The sequence below is a fragment of the Leuciscus leuciscus genome (genome assembly GCF_965113295.1).
Source record: "Leuciscus leuciscus genome assembly, chromosome: 18".
Classification (NCBI taxonomy): Eukaryota; Metazoa; Chordata; class Actinopteri; order Cypriniformes; family Leuciscidae; genus Leuciscus; species Leuciscus leuciscus.
In genome coordinates this window covers 27,768,582-27,790,534 of record NC_138742.1, presented here as the reverse complement: position 1 = coordinate 27,790,534, position 21,953 = coordinate 27,768,582, and the positions used below count along the sequence as shown (strand labels likewise).

The window sequence follows — 21,953 nt, the reverse complement described above, 5'->3', positions numbered from 1 at the left end:
TGCTCCAGATACAGAGGTGAATGAATGAATGAATGAGCAGACTGTTGGAAAGCTAAATTAGGAGATATTGTCTTTTTGAAGAGGTTAAGGAGGTGTTTTGGTTGGTTATTGATGTGAAGACTCAATCCTGTCACCCCAACAGTGACACACCACTACATTATAGGACTGTGAAGCTTTGATGGATCTCCTCCATCTAGATTTTCTCAGCTTATTGCTCAAAATCTTGCCTTTTGTATTAAACCTACCCACATTCAAATGTTGATTTAAAAAATGAAGCTAGAATAAAACAGGGTTTGTTGTTGATGTTTAAAAGCAGAGGCTCTGTTCTTTCTTTTGATATATTGCATGGTCAGATATTCATAGAACAAAATATTCTGGGGGCCATGAAACTTTTGTGAAAATGATCAAAAATGCTGGCGGTGGCTGGCAACCTTTTTTTTTTAACCGCTGGCGAGGAAAGAGTTAAGTTTGTTCACACACAGTACTGAGGAACGAGCGAATGATTCTGTGTGGTAATCGACAGCATGCTTCACATGAGCTTGTGTTAGACCAGAACATTCCTTTAAGAGCATTGACAACATTCTTACAGAGTTCTGTAGTAAAAAACAGAAAACATTTATTTATTAATTTTATCTTAAAGCAGAAAAACCAAACTCTAGGTTTCCCAGGGTCTTGTGTCGGCAGTCTTGCCACGTTCACTTCAATCAAGTGCTGTTCTAACAGAATTTGTGCAGGACAAAAATATATACAGTATCAACGACTCGCTGGTCTCACATATTAAGCACGTCTACAAGCATGGACAACTCAATAAATAAAAAATTTAAAGCAATTTAAAAACAGCCACTCATTCATAATAATATTTACATTATTTTGAAGTTCAAATCTATCAACTGTTCTGTGTATGCCAACGTAAAAAAAAAAAAAAAAGGTCATGTGATATATAGCTAGTTTCTTCACCTTCTTAGAACCTCCACTATGAAATGGCATTCACTATATGTGTTCACTTCTCGTTTGGTTGGCTTGATTCTCTCTGTGCTCGCCGCAGTACTAACTCAAATAAACACTGATGCTCTGACAGTTTGGGGCTTTTTATGAGTCATTAGTTCAGCTAGACGTCCACTAGCATGACCACAGCGCTTCTCCTGTCACTCTGGAACTGAAAGACATCTCATTCCAAGGCACAAGAGAATTAGGTCCATGTTGTCCACATCTGTCGGTAAGGTGCTTCTGTTTCCTTTCTACTTTCTGTTGTGCCAATATGTCTTTTGGTCCACCAGACGTTGGGAAATACAGCAGTCGTGTTGCTGCGGTATCAGCGTGTGCTCTGTGTGATGAGATGGACATGTGAAATGAGCTAATCCAATAGCCAATCAGTGAATTCCAAAAACACATTTCATTAGTGGATAGTTCTGGTCCTAATATAAATTCAACACATTATTAAAGAGAAGTAACAGTAGTTTTCAGGTTGAGACATTGAATAAAGTAATCACTGGATAGTCTGCACTGTGTAAATTAAACATAGATTAATCCTTATTAAACTTACAAAGTTATTCAGTCAAGAGCATGATTTTTTTCTGTGTCCTTTGTTGTTTGATTAACATTAAAAACACAGACAGCAGCAGACAGTTTAGGCTGCTGTCACTTTAAGAGCAAATGCATGGATCCAAAACACTGATACCGGTACACATCTTTCGGTTACACTTTATTTTAAGGTGTCATTGTTACAGTGTAATTATATATTTAAGTACTGAGTAATATTAAGTAACTACATGTACTTACTATAGGGTTAGGATTAGGATGAGGGTTTGGTTTAGGGTTAATTGCATGTAATTATGCATAATTTATAGTTATTACTACAGTAATTACATGTAACATTATGTAACAATGACACTAAAATAAAGTGTTACCAATCTTTCTCTACTGTTTACATCCACTTAAGCCATAACAGACTATATTTACTAGTATTCTTGCTGAGATGGGCAGGTTATTTATTTATTTATTTTTGAATTTGTCTATTCAAGCGCTAGAATACGTGAAATAAGCTCAATTCAGTATTTGCGAGCTGTCTGAGACTCTCTGGGTCCGTGCTTCGGATGTTTGCGCAAAGAATTGAATTCCATTTTGCATCTTCTTGCACTTGAATATTTAAATTGGCAAGACTCAAACTTTCGTGACGATGCAGCACTGGCCCGTCAACTGTCCCGAGTGTCATTCACGTTCATGTTCACACAACATTGCATTGTTAGAATTCATAAATATGTCACCAGCCAACTGACGACTGATTCCATTTCATATACTTGCCAATGCAGATTTTAACTTGCATTTGGTGCTTAACGAGATGTTTATTTTAGGCCCTAAGTGCAACGTTATTACATCGCTCAACGAGACAGCGCCAGTATTTGTTCGCCCCCTGCTCCGTTCGAGACCATCAAGTTTTTAGGGCCGGATCTTTTTGGTGCTGAACCCCCTTTTCTGCAGAGGAAATGTGCAGAACGGTTTGAGAACGGACACAGGCCGGGAACGCACACCAGAACCGTGTCGGTGGAAAAGGGTTAACAGAGTCAGTCTCTAATTGTAGAAAGTAAAATCACAGGAATGAAAGATGACAGTTTGACGGCTGACCTGTCCTCATGTGCTCTTTAATGGTCTGTGTCGGAACAGCTGGCCATGGCACCGAACACCTCAGCCGGCTCTGGTGTGTGAGAGGTGCCACTTTCTGCTGGGAACCTGCCATAAGAGACACAAGAAGAAGCAAACATTAAAACTCGTCAACGTCAACCGTTCATGCCTTGAAGTAGAGGTTGTCATAATAATCCAGTTAGATCAAGAAGTTCCATGTATAGACACCAAAAGCCTGAGGACATAGTTTATTTGACTGATGCAATCACACAAAATAAATGTGGCTGATGCAATCACACACACACACACACACACCCACACACACACACACACAAAATACCACTGTAAAAGGGATTAATATGCCAGTAAAAGTGTGAACAAAAGATTGAACTATCTGACAGTGGTAAACAGAAATGATACAATTTACACAAATGGCATGTGGAATTTTTTTAAAGTCTAAACAAGCATTGTAGTTTGGTCTGATTTTCTTTTCATCCTAAAAATCTGCTACTGGTGCTTGAGGCTGCTAGCTGTTCAATATACAATATTTCAATGTTTTATTTTGCTTGTACAAAACCCAGTAACAAAATAACAAAACCAAATATATTTACAATGCACACTTTTATTAAATCATTAAAATGTTAAACTCTTTATGTTTTTATCATTAGTTTTGTTTGCATTTTTAGTTTGATCTCTTTTTGCTTTTATTATTTGCTTTGTTTAATATCTTTTTCTTCATTTTGTTTGCATTGTTGGTTTGATCTCTTACTGTTTTTATTATTGTTTGATCTTTCCCTCTTTTGATCTCTGTTTGTTTTGATCTCTTTGGGGGTGTTTTTTGTGCATTATTTGTGAAATCTTTTCATTTTTTATTTGTTTTATCTCAGGTGTGGTTCTAGCATGTTTATACAAAATTGCGATGCAACAAATCCTAACTGCAACCAGGCTGCTACACTGGCAAGTGTTTTGAAAATGTTTTTGCACTTGTTGGGTGGTTGCTAAATGTGGTCACATTTCCCAAAAGGAATATCATTGTATTAGGATATTTTCCGAATGCACAAAAATTTGCCATATTTGACAGGACAGTTCAGTAGTAATGATTTCATGAACTTCTTCACTGAGAAAATAGAAAGCATCAGAACCACAATTGTAAACGTTCAATCTTCAATCGCGCCTTATAATTCAGCTTCAATTATCACCCCGAAAGAACAATTACAGTGCTTTACAACTATAGAACAAAAAGAGTTAAATAAACTTATCACTTCATCTAAAACAACAACATGTTTATTAGATCCTATACCAACTAAACTACTGAAAGAAGTGTTACCTGTAGTGGAAGATCCTCTCCTCAATATTATTAACTCGTCTTTATCTTTAGGTCATGTTCCAAGAACATTTAAACTGGCAGTTATAAAACCTCTCGTTAAGAAACCACAATTAGATCATAATAATCTAGCAAATTATAGACCCATTTCAAATCTTCCATTTATGTCTAAAATATTAGAAAAAGTGGTGTCCGCTCAACTGGGCTCTTTCTTGCAACAAAATGAGATCTATGAAAAGTTTCAGTCTGGATTCAGACCGCATCATAGCACTGAAACTGCGCTCGTTAAAATCACAAATGATTTACTTTTAGCTTCTGACCAAGGCTGTATCTCAATACTAGTTTTACTTGATCTTAGTGCTGCGTTCGATACTATAGATCATACATTACTCTTAGATCGACTACAAAATTATACTGGTGTTCAAGGACAAGCACTAAGCTGGTTCAAATCATACCTATCTGACCGCTACCATTTTGTCTATTTAAATGGAGAAAAATCGATCATAACTCCAGTAAACTATGGAGTGCCGCAGGGATCTGTATTAGGCCCTCTGTTATTTTCAATATATATGATGCCACTTGGAAATATTATAAGGAAACATGGAATTAGTTTCCATTGTTATGCTGATGACACTCAAATATATATTTCATCACGGCCGGATGAAAACGCAAAATTTTCCAAATTGACAGAGTGTGTTAAAGATATAAAAGATTGGATGACCCGTAATTTTCTTTTATTAAATCCAGACAAGACAGAGGTAATACTTATCGGTTCAAAAAACCGCCCACAAAACCTCGCACAATACAACTTTAACATCATAGGATGTCCTGTTACTTTATCCTCTACAGTAAAAGACCTGGGTGTTATACTCGATTGCAACCTGTCTTTTGAAAATCATATTTCATATGTTACAAAAACAGCCTTTTTCCACCTTAGAAACATTGCTAAGCTACGTAATATGCTATCAGTTTCTGATGCAGAAAAGTTAGTTCATGCATTCATGACCTCGAGACTGGATTACTGTAATGCTTTACTAGCTGGTTGTCCTGCATCCTCAATAAACAAGCTACAGTTAGTCCAAAATGCCGCGGCTAGAGTTCTTACTAGATCAAGAAAATATGATCATATAACACCGATTTTATCATCACTGCATTGGTTACCTATAAAGTTCCGTATTAATTATAAGGTATTGCTACTGACTTATAAAGCCCTAAACGGCTTAGCTCCAGTCTATTTAACGGATCTTTTATCACCCTATAATCCATCGCGCTCTTTAAGATCACTAAATTCAAGGCTTTTGGTCATACCTAGGATATCCAGAACCACCAAAGGAGGGAGAGCATTCTCACATTTGGCTCCAAAACTCTGGAATAGTCTTCCTGATACTGTTCGTTGCTCAGACTCGCTCTCCCAGTTTAAAACTAGATTAAAGTCGCATCTCTTCAGCCAGGCATTCATATAATCCTACAGTTCAAACTACAATCCGGCCTCTAGCTCATAAATGCCAGAGGAGAACTGGCCCCCGACTGAGCCTGGGTTCTCCCAAGGTTTTTTTTTTCTCCATTAGGTCACCTGATGGAGTTTTAGGACACCATTAGGTCACTTGATGAAGTTTTTCGGTTCCTTGCCACTGTTGCCTTTGGCTTGCTCAGTTGGGGATATTTTGGGGATATTTAATTTAATTTTATCAATCAATAAATTCCTCTTGAAACAAACTTTGTTGTATTATTTTAATTTAATACTGTGAAGCTGCTTTGATACAATCTGTATTGTGAAAAGCGCTATACAAATAAACTTGACTTGACTTGACTTGACAGGACCAGGTGAAAATGCTTATTTCCATGAATGTCCGTGGGACAAAAAAACAACACACTGTAAACATTAGTCATTACCTGGGACCATAAAGACATTATGACATATTAACTGTCTCAAATCCTCATTTTAATTTGACTAATTAAATTTGGCATCCACTGTGATTACCTGTAGTCACCTGCTACAGAACACCAGTCAAAAGTCACAGTAAGGCAGAGGTGTCCAATCCCGGTCTGGGAGGACAACTGTCCTGCACTGTTTATCTTCAACATTAATTAAACACACCTGACCCAGCTATTCAAGTTCCCAGAATCACTAGAAACTTCCAGGCAGCTGAACAATACATTCCAGGATCCATAAACATGTATGCATATCAACCCTCAATGGCCTTCTTCATGACCATTATAAATACAACTAAATAGCCGTTTTGTGGGGCTAATTTTCTATCTCACCTGTTGTGTGTTGGGCTGCGACTGTATGAAGGACTGTAAGCCCCAGCGCTCGAGGGAACATCTGGCATTTCACCATCAGTCAGGCCCACTGCTAAATGATTCTGCCAGTTTCCCCCTCCACTGGCAGTAGATGACACTAGTGAGGAAGAAAAGTGTGAAATGTTACGTAACGTTAAACCTTAACCTTAAATTTCATCTGAAGAATATGTTAGGGGTAGAAACCCATGCAAACATTCCCGCTACAATGCTAGGGTGTTGTGTGTGGTTACTAGGGTGTTTTAGTTGTTTGCTTACAGGCCCAAGTCAAAGTTTACACCAAGTCTTTACAATATTCTGGTCTCCAGATCTATGGCCGGTTGCATAAACTGCTTAGAGTAATCTTAAAAGTTAGTCATCTATATATTTTTTTCAAGGCTGGTCATCATTTTTTTAAGTCAGTTACATAAAAAGTTAGACCAGTCTAATTTGATTTGGAAAAGTTGGACGGATTAACTGCAAGTAGGTCAAACTAGTTCTTAAGACAGTCTTAATATAGTGGCTAAGTTTATGCAACTGGCCCCTGACTTGGTTCCCTCATTCAATACAAATCTACAGGACTTTCTGCTCATTTTATCGCCCACCTGATGAACATTGTAAGTTCAATCATTTATAAAACTACTAGCACATATTTTCTCAAAAAGCCGCATGATGATGCATCATTCATGTCCATCAGACAATGGGTGCAGAGCAAGTTAAGGGCCAAAGTTTATTAGATTAGTTTATTAGATTCGCTTTGGCAGTCAACAACAATCTAGATCTTATTTCTTGTTGGTCCATTTCCACTGTGCAGTTTTCTAAAAAAAAAAACACAATCCTTATAGTCCTTTTAAATTTGTTGAACAGGTCTGCCAAAAACAGGAGACAACTGGGCCTTTTGTCCCAGGTGCGGGCAGAGGATCCAGAACCCTCTGGGCCCTACAATTGCTTACTGCAAGAACCTGGCATTTTGTTGCCCATAAGATTCATTTTGTCCATAGTCTACATTAGGGGTTCCTAAACTCTGGCCTTTGAGGTCCACTTTCCTGCAGCATTTTTCCTCCAAGCATGATCAAACACACTTGAACAAGCTAATCAAGGTCTTCAAGATTACTAGAAAGTTAGAAGCAGGTGAGTTTGATCAAGGTTGGAGCTAAACTCTGGCCCCCGAGATCCACTTTCCTGCATAGTTTAGCTTCAACCTTGATCAAACTCACCTGAACAAGCAAATAAAGGTCTAAAAGATTACTAGAAAGTTAGGCCCTGTCCTAAATGGCACATTTGATATACACTTGCGGTATTGTGGACTTACAATGGCTGCTGTACGCATGTGTCTGTTAAGTCCATAAAACCGTAGGGTGTCCCATTTGTCCTTTTAGGTTTCAGAAGGGTGCTCATGAGTGCCCCATTCGCCGCTGATATACGCCCTTGATGCGCACTTAGTGGAGTAATGTTGGGAAAAGTGAATGAGGGCATAGGGGGCGATTTCAAACACAGCTTGATCAAGTTTGAGTTTGATCAAGGTTGGAGCTAAACTCTGGCCTTCAAGGTCCACTTTCCTGCAGAGTTGAGAACCCCTAGTCTACATTGTGTTGTTTGAGGAACTGTACTTACCTGAGGAGAACGAGTTGGTTCGGCTGGAGTGGCTGAACGGTGCAGGCAGAGTCTGGTAGCCAAGGCTGTGCTGGGAACCTCGGTCATATTTGTAGGTGTATACCAGCTGATAGGGACCTGGGTCCTTGTGCCCAGCGCTGCGATTGTACCATCCCTTCAAATGCTCTGCCACCAAAGCCTTGTACATGTTCTTCGTCAACACCTCATTCAAGGGTCCCTGCCTTCCTCTAGGGGGTCTAACAGTTGCGTATGGATTCTGTGACAAATTATCCGATCCCTCTATTCCATAATGCCTGTTGCGACCACGGCCCTGGTAACCATGTGCTGGGTAAGTGGGGTTGATGTTATAGTGACCCTCGAGTTCGCTCTCGTAAACGTAAGCTCCGTTAGAACAAGGCTCATATTCGAAGCCGGGATATCCAGTCACGTAGTAGGCAGTCGGTCCGTAGTGATTCTGCTGGTGGCCATAACAGCTGGAGTTCTGAGGGACCAAGTTGGGCATACTGCCTGTATTGCCATAGATCTCCACTTTGCGGTGGAGCCGGTAGTCGTGGGATTGTGAATCCAGTGTGCGGTAGGGAGGAGTGGCCGAGCAGGGGAGGCAGTAGTCCATGCTGGACATGCTGGTATAGGACGAGCAGTCATCCAACACCTCAGTGCTGTTGCTTCGCCGTGAAGGAGACAGCGGGAACACCGACTTGTTTGCGCAGTGAGAGTGGAGAAGTTGTGACTGAGACTCCAAACTACCGCTGCGGTGTCGGAAACCACGGATGTGAGCTTCCGACCTACAGGACGCAGATAAACCATAAAAACAACAAGACCAACTAGATTTTTGCAATTTACAAAGAAATTGTAAGTAGTGGTTGCTACTGAACCAAGTGAACTTGCCTGAGTTGGCTGCTGCTGTAGGCGTTACGGGGCATGACGGGGGTTTGCGGTAAGCTGCGGGGATTCTTCAGCATTCTGGGTAAAGTTTTACACGGACTGCTTTGGGCAGAGAACACCTCTCGGGGGGTGTAATAATGTCCTGGCCCTTGGACCTCATGATCTAATCTGAATTCAAACAGACAGAGGAATACAGCTGATGAAAGAGAACATGTCTGGGTAATCTAAAAAGAAGTCATGTTTATGCATCAGGACAATGAAACGTAATTTTTATGACATTTATGTCACACAAAGCTACTGAATGGGCTAGGAGACTTGGAACATAGTATGGGAGTTATAAATACTTAAGTATGGTGCTTTTATGTCTTTTTTGGAGCAATACATTTCTTGAGGGTTTTCTTGTGATCCAGCACAGTAGATCATTAGGTACAGTGAGTATTCACACCTGTTAAGAGGTCTGTCGTGGTGTGTGTCGCTGGCTGAGGATCGTCTCTCGGGGTCGTACTCCAGGCCGGACGATGACAGAGGAGGACTGAGACACGGGGAACACTGGACGGAGCGAGATCGTGGCCTCTGGCTGTCATCTTCTGAAGACACAAACATGGCTTTTGACTGCTGTGCTTTTATGCTTTTGGTTGCATCCGGTTCGAATAATATTATGTAAATTCATTGTTGGTTTTGCATGATAAATGATCTATTATGAGTGTTAATGTGCATGACTCAGTGTATACAGTAGGGAACAATGCTGAGGAAGAACCACTGGCAGTGAGCTAGTAAGTTGTATCTTAATTACAGTACATAATCAGAGAGCTGATAGTGGTTTCATAATTGATGTCATTACCGTCATCTAGAGGAAGACTATCACACAGGGAGCTGCACTCAGACTGAGCCAGTTCATCTATGGAAGAAAGAGAAATTATGGTATGTTAACGAATCACTACATGTAATAATAATAATAATACATTTTATTTGTAATGCACTTTACATTTCAGCGAAATCTCAAAGTGCTAATATAAAACATGTAGTTAATTTAAATAAATGTTTGGTTGACCCTGATTTAATTCATAACATGGCTAATCAATATTATATTGTTATTTGATTAATTGTTAATTAAGCCCAATTTCCTAATAAACAAATATGTTATAAATTAAATATGATTGCATGAGCTACACACTGTAAAATTGCAGTGGTACTTTGTTTTATAGTCTCTTGCGTCTTTTTTGCTTTATTTCTGTTCATGTTTATCTTTTGGATTCTCTTGTTTTAATGGCTTCCTTCAGCATTTGGTCAGTCCACAAGCCACTTCAGCTTGTTTTATACGGCAGGACAGGTCAACATATCTTTACCATGAATGAAGTACACTTCAGCACAGTTTTAAAAAGAGCACTTATTAACATTTATAGTCATTACTTTAACTGTAAGTAAATCTTCATATGCAATTTCATAATTACTTCTATTGTGTTTGAAATATTGTTAAAGTAGACTGCCAAATGCACTGATAAGCATTTATGGTCAAATAAAATATAACTATTTCTATTTAAATTCACATGTCATGAATTACATTACAAGTTGCAATTTAGTTTAATTTAACTTGTAACTTGTATAGCATAAATGTAAGTTATGCTATAAACTAAGTATATTTCTTTAAAGCACAAAAATAAATGATTAAAACAATAATTTACAATGCACTTCAAACTAAAATGTTCATTTTGACATTAAAGTGCGTACTTAAAGGGATAATTCACCCAAAAATGTAAATTAGCCCATGATTTACTTACCCTCAAGCCATCCTAGGTGTATATGACATTCTTCTTTTCAGACGAATACAATCTGAGTTATATAAAAAAATGTCCTGGCTCTTTCAAGCTTTATAATGGCAGTCAATGGCTGTTTATGTTTCGAAGTACTCTTTTGGCGTAAATTGACTTGCGTACGGCCATCTACCAGAAGCTAGTTATTTTAGTCGATAAAGTTTTAAATAGATATTGTTATTACATGAACGCATCGCTTCACTTCAGAAGACCTTTATTTACCCCAAGAGCCGTGTGGAGCACTTTTATCATGAATAGATGCTCTTTGATGGACTTAAAAACATGAACAGCCATTCACTGCCATTATAAAGCTTGGAAGAGCCAGGACATTTTTTAATATAACTCTGATTGTATTCGTCTGAAAGAAGAAAGTCATATAAACCTAGGATGGCTTCAGGGTGAGTAAATCATGGGCTAATTTTCATTTTTGGGTGAACTATCCCTTTAAGAGTATTAAGAACAGTGTTGGGGAAGTTACTTTTAAAAGTTACTTTAAAATTGTTACAATATTGAATTACTCCACAACAAAGTAACTAATTGCGTTTTTTCATTGCTATTTATGGAAAGTAAAGCATTACTTTTTCTCACCTGGGCTGGGCTTGATTGTTTATTAACAACAACAGTAAAAGTTCTATTTTTGCCAAATGTAAAGGCCCTTTCACACCAGAAGGGAGATGAATAAGCCTCAGGTTGAAGGAAATGCAAATTCAAGCAGCTCAAAAAACCTTTTAGCTGTGCTGCCAATCTGGATCACAGAAGAATAGAACGCAGGAAAAAGTTCAACACTCTTACTCAAGCAATAAAAACAAAAACTAAACACCAATGTGATGTTTATCTAAAGTATTATTTTGCTTATTAGTATGGTTGAATTGGATCATCAAAGGTCAGCAGCAAATACACTGTTTAATAAAGTGAGATTAAATGCATAAAGTGTATTTGTATTTGTATTATGTAACCCCTAACACTGGTTAAGAAAAAGTCCTGAGTGGCATTTTATGTTTTATTATTATCTGCAAGTACAGTTACTTAAAATATACTTTAAATATTTGAATACACTACAAGTGCACATTTAAAAAATTAAGCACGCTTCTTTTTGGCAAAGGATAAAGTGTTGAAAGCATTCTAAATAAATATATAACATTAATGATATGACTAAAGATCAGGGCCCGTATTCATAAAGATTCTAAGAATCCTCTAAGAAAACTCTTTATTTAGCTTAAAAACTTTTACGTAGGAGTCTTAGCTTAAAAGCGATTCGGGACCGATCTGAGAGCAACTCTGAGTAAGGAAAAGACAAAAACTTTCATCTTAGTAAGGAGGCGGGGTTGACCCCGTTGCTATGTATGACACAATCTTTTGAAGACTGTGATTGGTTGGTTGTCCAAGAAAAAAAAAAAAGTGATTTTAAGTTTATGGTCTATTCTAAGCCTTCACTTTGAAATTACATGCGTAATTTTTCCTATTTGACCGTTCACACACACACACACACACACACACACACACACACACACACACACACACACACACACACACACACATTATATATGTGTATATAAATCCTTTTTATTTAATTTACCATGCTGTTCATTTCCTATAAGGTATTTGCTTGGCTTAGAATGATAAAAATTGTTCCACTCTTTCCAATTACACTGATTGCTGGCATGTCTATTTAAGTGGTGGTTTGAATGTTGGTTTTAATGTATCAAACATGGAATTTTCCCAGTTGCCAAATATCGTAATGTAGTGATTACTTTCATTTCTGGCGCTATGGCATTTCTGTGCTGTGTCGGAGATGTTAGCACGTCTCTCATACGATCTGTCACAAACATGATCCCTGCACGATCTAATCTATAGCGTCTTATTTACTCACTGTTATTCATTGTCTGCAACACATTTCTTCTCCCTCTTCGTCTTTCTGTCATGTTCTCCTCTGCTAAAGAAACTCTTAAGCCTCTTAAAAGTCCTCGTCCGTGCTCCTAACAAATTTGACCTTAAGACCTCTTTTAAGGGTTAAGATGCTTTCTGAAGTACTTTTTTCTTTACTAGGATTTTTTCTTTCATTTTAAGAGTAAACGTCCACATTTCTAAGAATTTTCTTAGAATTTTGTCACTAGGAGCTACTCTTTGCATTAAGATTCTTTATGAATACGGGCCCAGGTCTTAAGATTTTTGAGGCATGTGAGATAAAAAAATTAAAAAAGTCTAGTTGTTTTTAAGCTTGGCGGGATGTCCCTGCCCAGCGATGAGCCACTTCAGTGGACATCTGTCTTACATACCGGCTATGATCATAGAAGCTCTCTGTGTGGGTTTCTGTCCTTTCTTCAGTCTGTACTGGTTCATTTCATCTTCAATCTCCTGCAGTTTTTGCATGGCGTCCAGACAGTTCCTCCTCCTTTTTTTCCTCACTAATTTAGAGATGTCAGGATCGGCAGCGAGCTTCTTGGCCGCTTCCACGATTTTCTGCTGCAGGGCAAAGCGGCTCTCCAAATTTCTGAGGTATGGATCCTGGGTAGAAGGATTGTCAATCAAGAGAAAACTGAGATGTAGTTTAATTTGCATTCATAAATCTGTCCAAAAATGTAAATACGCCTGTCAGTACGAGTGAGATGAGTCATCAATATTTGTAGCCTCTTTTCCGAAATGCAAATGAATGTTTGTTTTGAGAACTTTTACAAGTATACTAGCATGTAGATAGCCTCAATGCTAATACAAGCCATGACATTTCACATTTCATGATCTCTTAGGCCACAATCTAAAACAAACACGATCAGAACCTGATCAGAACCTGTGGTTGAAACCACCAGTCAATAAACAGAATTCTTTGTCCAAAACAAGTATCTGTTTTACAAGATTGAGCTCCAATACAAGGCCACATGCTGGAGTTATTTGGCTGCTAAAATCTTACAGGTTATAATGGACAAATGCTTTAAGTTCAGTCTCTTCAGATGAATTGGCATGTTGGCATTTGGCCAGCTCAGGACAGCCTCAGAGCAATAGAGCCAAACCCCCAGTGTCTAATATTTTATTCAGTCCTCTACTTGGCAACATTGTTGTGTGGCAATGTTTCACACTAACCTCATTATATGGGAAAAGGTCATCCAATTTGAAAGCCGTCCCGACTCTCCTCCGAACATGAGGAGGGGTTTCGCCTTTGATGATGGGATACTCTTTTGGGAGTTTGCCAGTGAGTTGCTGAAAAAAACAGATCAAACATACTGTAAACAGCCAAAAGTCACAAAGAACATGTGTGGGTCATTTTTCACCCCAAAATGTTTATATAATACAATCATATTTTATTTAAAGAAAATGGAACTAATTTTAGAACCAACAATTTCCCCCTCACATTACAGCAATGCCCAAAAATATCATTCTCATTACTGTAATGTGTCCAGGTGCTTTGAATCTAGTTGGGCTGAATCAACCTTGGGTTGGTAAGATAAAATTAAAAATTAAAAAACAGTAATATTGTGAAATATTATTACGATTTAAAATAGATGTTTTCTGTTGTAATATATTGTAAAGTGTAATTTATTCCTGTGATCAAAGCTGAACTTTCAGCATCATTACTCCAGTCTTCAGTGTCACATGATCCTTAATAAATCATTCTAATATGATGATCTGATGCTTATGAAACATTTATGATTGTTATGAATGTTGAAAACAGTTGTGCTGATTAATATTTTTGTGGAAACTCTGATTAATTTTTCAGGATTCTTTAATGAATAGAAGGTTCAAAATAACAGCATTAATTTGAAATGGAAATATTTCTATACTGTCACTTCTGATCAATTTAATGCATCCTTGCTGGATAAAAGTATGAATTTCTTACAATTTTGAACGATATATATATATATATATATATATATATATATATATATATATATATATATATATATATATATATAATTTTGGGGTGAAATATTAACCAAACATGTTTTTTGACAGACTCTGAATATCATCAAAATGAATGATTTTCTCTAAAATAATATATTAGGGATAATATATAGTCAGCCAGTCACACTAAAAAAAGGCGGTCATGATACAAACATATAGAATGAAGTATTGTAATTTGTAAAAATGAATCATTGTTTCATTGGTGAAAAACAAAATATACTAACAAACTGGTAAAATTTTGTCTAAAATGTAAGCTACTAAATATTAACTTCTTGTTTATTGAACTGTTGTGCAAATGCAGTATAACCAGTGTTGGGGTAATGCACAAGTAATCAGATTACTTTTTCAAGTAACTAGTAAAGTAGCGTATTACTTTTAAATTTACTACAATACCTGAGTTACTTTTTCAAATAAGTAACGCCAACACTGAATATATCTATAACAGTACATAGTATATGGACTATTTATTTATTTATTTATTAGACTGGATGTTTTTCAGTGTGATTGCAACAGTCAGCTGTTTGCTCTTACAGCCTCTCGCAGGCAAATTTCCTTCAGCTCCGTCAGTTTTTGGCTAAGTATATCCTGGATCTCTCTCTCTTTCTTTCTCAACTCGGCAAGTTTCTCTTTTTTCTGGTCGTCGTTCATTTCTGAGTCAGCCGAACCTGTGAAATAATGCATAAAATAATGAACACGTTCATAATGACAGGTAATAAAAGAAAATATCACGTTCAGACTGTTTAAAGCACATGAACTTCAATGACCTTTCACAAAGTCTACAATGAGTCTTGAGAAGAAGCAACACAAATATGAGGAAAAGAAGCCATCCGAGGCGAGCAGCTCATTAACGGCGGAGTAAGTGAGCAGAGATCTGTCAGTGTGTGTTGACGTGTGGATAAACAGAGGTTTCTAAAGGAGCAGTTCTGACTCGACTGCTATCCTGAGGGTAAGACGAGAGCTCATGTACCTGTTGAGACCAGACTCCCGTTGCTGGCCATGATGAGCTGATTTTTCACCGCTGCACTCAGTTTGTTCATCTTTGATGCCCCGTTCTCTGTCAGGTCAGTCGCGATGTCTCCTAAACTGCGGGCTGTGGTGATTTTTGCCTGTTAAATTATATATAAAGGAAATAGGATATTGAACTATATATATATTTAAAAATTCTTTATTTCCTATGGGTTCCCAGCTATCAGGGAACGTTCTGGCAAGGTTCTCTCAAAGTTTTACATTCTTCCAGTAACGTTAATAGAATGTTTGTTCAAAGTTCTCTGCTGGTTGTTAAAGTCCCCCTGTAGTCAATAACTGTATCCTTTAAAACTCATCTTTGATCACATATTTAACGTTTCTTATATATTTGCATGTCTTGAAATAGCTTGAATATAACTTCATTAAGTATATGGACAATGAATATGCAAATGAGCCACGCCTCCACTCACTCTCACCAGCTTAAAGGCACAATATGTATTTTTTTTATTAAAAAATATAAAAAATCACTATATCCATGTTATATATTTTTTAAAGTTGTGTATTTACATTATCCCGACAGTTCCAATTAACTTCTAAATCCAGAGAAATTAATATTTTAATTCGAAGACACGGACCGTGTCTTTATTTCCGTTTTGTCGCCGTCAATGCCGTCATATCCGTGTTGTCTCTGGTTTCCGCTCGTGCTGCCATGGCAACCAGAGCTATGAACCAGAGCCCTCTGATAGTAACCAAACTGACGCGGACAACTGTGTAGTTCGCAATGTCTATTTGCACGCTGTTGTTGTTTCGTTCAAACATTATGGACCATGGCAAGCAGACTTTGGATAAAAAAGGAGAACTAAACCGAGAATCAATATCAGCGCGGTGTTTTCGAGATGTCGAGAGCTCCCATGGACACTATATAAACGAGAGCTCCACGTCCGAGACTTCGACAACTCCTACATGTACTTTATTAAACAGGTGAGCACATTTACATAAAACTAATCAAGGTTATATAGTTCAACAATGATAAAATGTTAGAATATGATCTGTATGTTATTCTAATGTTGATCTAGCTAGCTTACTGCTAGTCTCATACAGACAAACTAACGTTAACACATACATTTCAACACATTCAAATGCAGTTTAGAGTGATAGTGTAATGTTAGACCAAGTGAAACAGCGCTGCGTTACCTCACAAGTTTAATTTGTCTAATAAACTGACCTGTGACTGTGAGTAGTAATTCTGCGTGTAGTTCGGTAGAATGAAATGTCCATATTCCTTTTATATCCGCGGGACTCACGTCGCGTTTGGAGCTGATAGCTGTCTCTTAGCAACCCCGAACTGCTTCATATCACAGTCATGATAAAAGCATCGATGTATTCAGTAATCCATATACATTATTAGATCGGTCGGCTTGACGTTGACGACAAAATCCATAATTCATAGCAAATGTTGCGTCATCAATCTACGCCTTTGTTATTGTAAATAGGTTAGCGACCCCTAGTGGAGAAAAAATCCCATATTGTGCCTTTAAGTAAAGATCATGTTACATGAAGATATGTTGTAAATTTCCTACCGTAAATATAGAAAACATTTATGTCTGTGAGTGAATGCAGCACAATCGCAAACATAAATGAACAACTTTAAAGGTGATTTTCTCAATCTTTCGATTTTTTTGCACCATCAGATTCCAGATTTTCAAATAGTTGTATCTCGGTCAAATATTGTCCTATCCTAACAAAGTGAATGGAAAGCTTATTTATTCAGCTTTCAGGTGATGTATAAATCTTAATTTAAAAAAATTGACCCATGTGACTGGTTTTGTGGTCCAAGGTCACATATAGTTAATCACAACAACGTAATATACATCATACACCCGCTATATTGCTAAATCTACCTGATTTTTCATATCACCAGAAACATATACAGGGATAACCTGACTTCTCTTGAGAATGAAATAAACACACTCACACACACACCGAACACACACTCACCTCTGCTGTGATTTAACAAGACAGTGGGCGTAGAGCGACTATTATTAACACTAGGAAATATTTCATTATTCAGGAATGGTGTAACACCCGCTGTAACTTTCGGTGCGTTGAATCTCGTCAATCTGTATGAACCTACTGTACTTATATGAGTAATCTACAGTCATGTGTGTATGGTGACTTACTTTGCTCTGTTTTCTGTTCAGGTAGAACTGGTGTTGGCTGATGGCCATGACCCAGATGGTTTTGATCAATGAGTGACTGGCATACCAAGTGTGGATCACCAGCCCCGTCTGGCCAAAAGTCCGCTTAGTCACTGTTCGCCTACGAGCAGTTAGACACACACACACACACACACACACACACACACACACACAAAGTGATCACTATATACACTCACAGATGAAACTGCAAAACACTCACACTCTGCAGAAAATAGCTGCTAACTCAATGCATGCCAAGACACATTTTTAATAAACAGTTACAAACCTTTTATAAGCTCATAATAATGACAACTTGATCACATTAAGAAGCATTATTCATTTGGCAAACATTTAAACGGTAGTGTGTATAAGGTGGAAACCAGCTCGCTTATTCTCACACACAGATCCAAGATCAGTCTCCAACACTCACCTGTGAGGGTCGTTCACCTCCACAGCAAACTTCTTCTCTCTGAAGTACAAGTTCTCCAACTGCTTCCACTGGAAGAGCTAATGCAGGAGAAAACAACACGTGAGAGTCTGACTGGGCTCCAGTAGACAGGCTGTTCTCTCAGCGATACACCTCACTGGAAAATGACTCACAGCATGTCTGACACACAACTCAACCAGTGCATTCCTCCATTTATATTCGGTTCCGTTCAGTTATGATTCAAACAATAATTCTGTTATGATTTTATGTTAAATATTGATACAATTTGGGTCCTTTTTTGAGCTCGACAGACATGGTCACTATGAACTGCATTTAGATTATTTTAAAAACTCTTCTTTTTCTTCCATGGACTAAATACAGGAATGAGATGAAGGTTGGTAAACAATAACAGAATTTTCAGTTTTGGGTGTATTATTACAAACTATTATTAAAACTATATTCATACTCAAGTTGATTCCATCATATTAAATACAAATACACTACCGTTTAAATATTTAGGGTCGGTAATATTTTGTAGTGTTTTTTAAAGAAGTCTCTTACACTCATCACGGCTGCATTTATTTGACCAAAAATACAGTAAAAACGGTAATAGTGTGAAATATTATTACAATTTAAAATAACTGTTTTCTATGTAAATATATAGTAAAATGTAATTTGTTCCTGTGATCAAAGCTGAATTTTCAGCATCATTACTCCAGTCTTCAGTGTCACATGATCCTTCAGAAATCATTCTAATATGATGATTTGATGATCTAGAAACATTTCTGATTATTAGCAATGTTGAAAACAGTTGAGCTGCTTCGGTCCCACTTTATATTAAGTGGCTTTAACCACTATATACTAACATTGAAATTAATAATTTGATACAAAGTACTTATTGCATACTTATATTTTAAAAATAGCTGCATGTAATTACAGCTTTATGTACTTACATTTGCAATTACACTGTTGCCTTTACACCTTAACCCAGCCTTAAACCTACCCATGCCACCACACCTGTCCCTAACCTCACCCGTATCACACCTCAATAGTAGCAATGTGTTTTACAATACAACATGAATACAATAAGTACATTGTTATGTATTTATATACAGTTTGATCAAATAAATGTCATTGCTGACTGAACGTAATAATTTCTTCAAAATAAAAAATTCGTACTGACCCCAAACTTTTGAATGCTAAGTGTATATTAACCCTGCAGACAGTAACCCTACTTTTTTTTTATGGTTATTCTATCATTAAAATCAGTAGGTGTATGGTTGCTGAAGGAAAAAAAACATACAGTTAACACACAGTATAAACACTTTCACCTTCAATACTATACGTCATCACAACATTTCAGCGAAGGCGTCTGCAGGTTTCCGACAAGAACATTCTCTAGTTTTAACTCTCAAGACTTCACGTGTGAAATTGAATTATCCAGCTTTTAGAGCCTCTTACCGGGTGGTTCGGAAGGTTAAATGATGTTAATCAAATCCTGAGCCTCTTCATTATGTTACCGTCTACTCTGCTGAAGCTGTCTTTACTCCCCGAGTCTGACTTGTCTCATCAGGTTTCCTACAGAAGCTTCAGGCATGCGGTCTCGGCCCAGCCTTGCTCATGACATCACTCAGATGCCAAAGCAGCTCCTCACGGGACTGAAGCGTCTCCGGCTTGGATCGGCTCTCCTCCCTGCTGGGATTCAGGAGTGAAACTGATCTACAGCTCTGGGAGGAGGACTCTCACTCAGGCTGGGTCACTGCTCCACCTGTTCTAACTTGGCTGGAGATTACTAAACCAATTGTTCAATTCATAATGTCATGTGTGCGTGTAATGTGTTATATAATTCAGTATATAATTGCCACACCTGCCAGCCGCCATCTGCCTCGCTCATTATTGTGTGATTACATCCACCTGTGTGTCATTAGCTTTTTAACATCTGTGTATATCAGCCCTGTGTTTTATGTCACTCTTTGCGAAGTCTTGATAGTGTCACACTGCATTTCTAAGTGATCTCTCGTTTCCCTTATCATGGTTTATGGTCTTGATCTCCTGACCGTTTCCCTGTTTGTCTGTGTCTTGGACTCTGTCATTGTTTGTATTAGTGATGTCTAGTCCGATTCATTTCTGCGAACCGGTTCTTTTGGACAGTTTGTTCCAATGAACCGGTTCAAAACCTGTTTCATCGGTTCCTTACGTCATCAAGCAATTATGACACTATGCATTTACTTTCTAACAACTCAGTGCCATGTTTTATCAAAGAAACATTCAAATAAAGTCATTTATGTCAATGCATATTGAAACATTCAAATAAAAAGTTATCTGTGTAAGTTACCTTTCATTCACTTAAGTTAATGGTTGGATATTTGTGGTCACAGTTTAATTTGCGGATCTTTTATGTCGGATACGACTGACCAAAATTTAGTAGCCTACATCTTGGATAAGAGTCCTAAAAGTTACAGCCACCTACAGCACATATTACAGACATGCATAAACGCGGATATGTTCTACATGTCTAAAGTACAGTATATAGCCTAGAAAGAATAAACCAGTCTTTTTAAACTCCTTGATTTCGCTTAACAACTTAAAATATAATCTGAATGCACAATAAACTATAGTACAATTTATTGACATCTCTCGACAGAAAGGTTTTTGCAGTTTTAAATAAAATGTTTTTTAATAACAGTAGTCATAATAAGCATATTTCTAGTACGTGCCTCAGGCTTGCATAGTTTTGCCAACTCACTCATCAGAATTGATAATCCTCTGCAAAATTTGACAGTTGGTTGAACCTAATTCGGTTCTTTTTGAGTCGGACGCACTACTTTGGCTTGTGTGTCTTGCGTCATCAACCCGAAACTAAAGTTCGATTCGGTTCAATTAATGAACCGGCTCAACTGGTTACTTCCTATGAACCGGCTCAAAAGAATGATTGTTCAAGAACCGAACATCACTAGTTTGTATTCCTCTGCGTGTTAAATGGATTATGATTTTGCTATATTTAGTTAATAAATGTTATCTAACTGCATTTGGATCCTGCTCTCTATTGTTTCTGAACCACCAGACATTACAATTATCAGTGTCTCATAATCTGATAATGTCCTGTTGTTCTCTAATTTTGTATATTACCCAACTAAATCAAGCCACACACACACACACACACACACACACACACACACACACACACACACACACACACACACACACACACACACACACACACACACACACACACACACACACACACACACACACACACACACACACACACACACCTGCAGGTACATGGTGTGCTTTACTACCTGTGTGTTTCATCAGCAGTTCTCTGTTGCGTAACATAAGCAGACGTCCTATATAGGCTGTATGTGTTGAATGTAACACCTCATTTCCATATCATCATAGTGGTCTCAAGTGCAAATAAAATATGAATGCAAGTGCCGACATGCTATGAGTCACATCTGGGGAAATCAAAGCCTGATTTGACAGGATATTGAGCTCTGTGCAATGATTCAGGATTATATTTAGATAACACATATTTCTCCAATGCCCAGAGGCAGGAAAACACAACGTACCTTTCGGGGTTTTACTTTATCCTGTTGGTCATACTGTCCAATGCCTTTATAGCTGATGCCCAGCCACCATGGCATACCTTGCTTATCCTAGGAGACGAGAAAGAACTTTCTATTAGTTACACAAGACTGATGCCTTTCAGAGATCTTCTTTTATTAAATGAATAAATATATGAATAAATATTAATATTATTAAATACTGGAATGTTTATAAATTTACACCAAATGGATTTAGTCACATCACAAAAAAAAAGTATGTAACAAAAGTAAAAAAAACAAAAAAAACAAAAAAAAACCACTAAGATATTAAACAGAGTGGGATCTAGTTACTTATAAGAAAGATGCGTTTTCAAAAATGAACATATC

General features: G+C 37.6%; 1 protein-coding gene across 3 annotated transcripts in view; it reads right to left on the bottom strand.

Annotated features, from left to right (window-relative positions):
• Window positions 1-591: 591 nt before the first annotated feature.
• Window positions 592-21,953, bottom strand: part of frmd4bb (FERM domain containing 4Bb) — a 57,113-nt gene continuing 35,751 nt past the window's right edge. For 2 of the 3 annotated variants that reach the window (XM_082145052.1, XM_082145050.1), the window contains exons 11-24: window positions 21,591-21,677; window positions 18,022-18,098; window positions 17,574-17,712; window positions 15,395-15,533; window positions 14,959-15,092; window positions 13,609-13,725; window positions 12,810-13,038; window positions 9,564-9,620; window positions 9,168-9,309; window positions 8,726-8,890; window positions 7,838-8,622; window positions 6,209-6,344; window positions 2,623-2,727; window positions 592-1,324 (exon numbers count right to left, since the gene is read on the bottom strand). In XM_082145052.1, the coding sequence (XP_082001178.1) occupies window positions 2,640-2,727; window positions 6,209-6,344; window positions 7,838-8,622; window positions 8,726-8,890; window positions 9,168-9,309; window positions 9,564-9,620; window positions 12,810-13,038; window positions 13,609-13,725; window positions 14,959-15,092; window positions 15,395-15,533; window positions 17,574-17,712; window positions 18,022-18,098; window positions 21,591-21,677 (2,295 nt within the window). In that variant the 3' untranslated portion in view covers window positions 592-1,324; window positions 2,623-2,639. The remainder of the gene's footprint in view (window positions 1,325-2,622; window positions 2,728-6,208; window positions 6,345-7,837; window positions 8,623-8,725; window positions 8,891-9,167; window positions 9,310-9,563; window positions 9,621-12,809; window positions 13,039-13,608; window positions 13,726-14,958; window positions 15,093-15,394; window positions 15,534-17,573; window positions 17,713-18,021; window positions 18,099-21,590; window positions 21,678-21,953) is intronic. The other variant, XM_082145051.1, reaches the window with a different exon arrangement.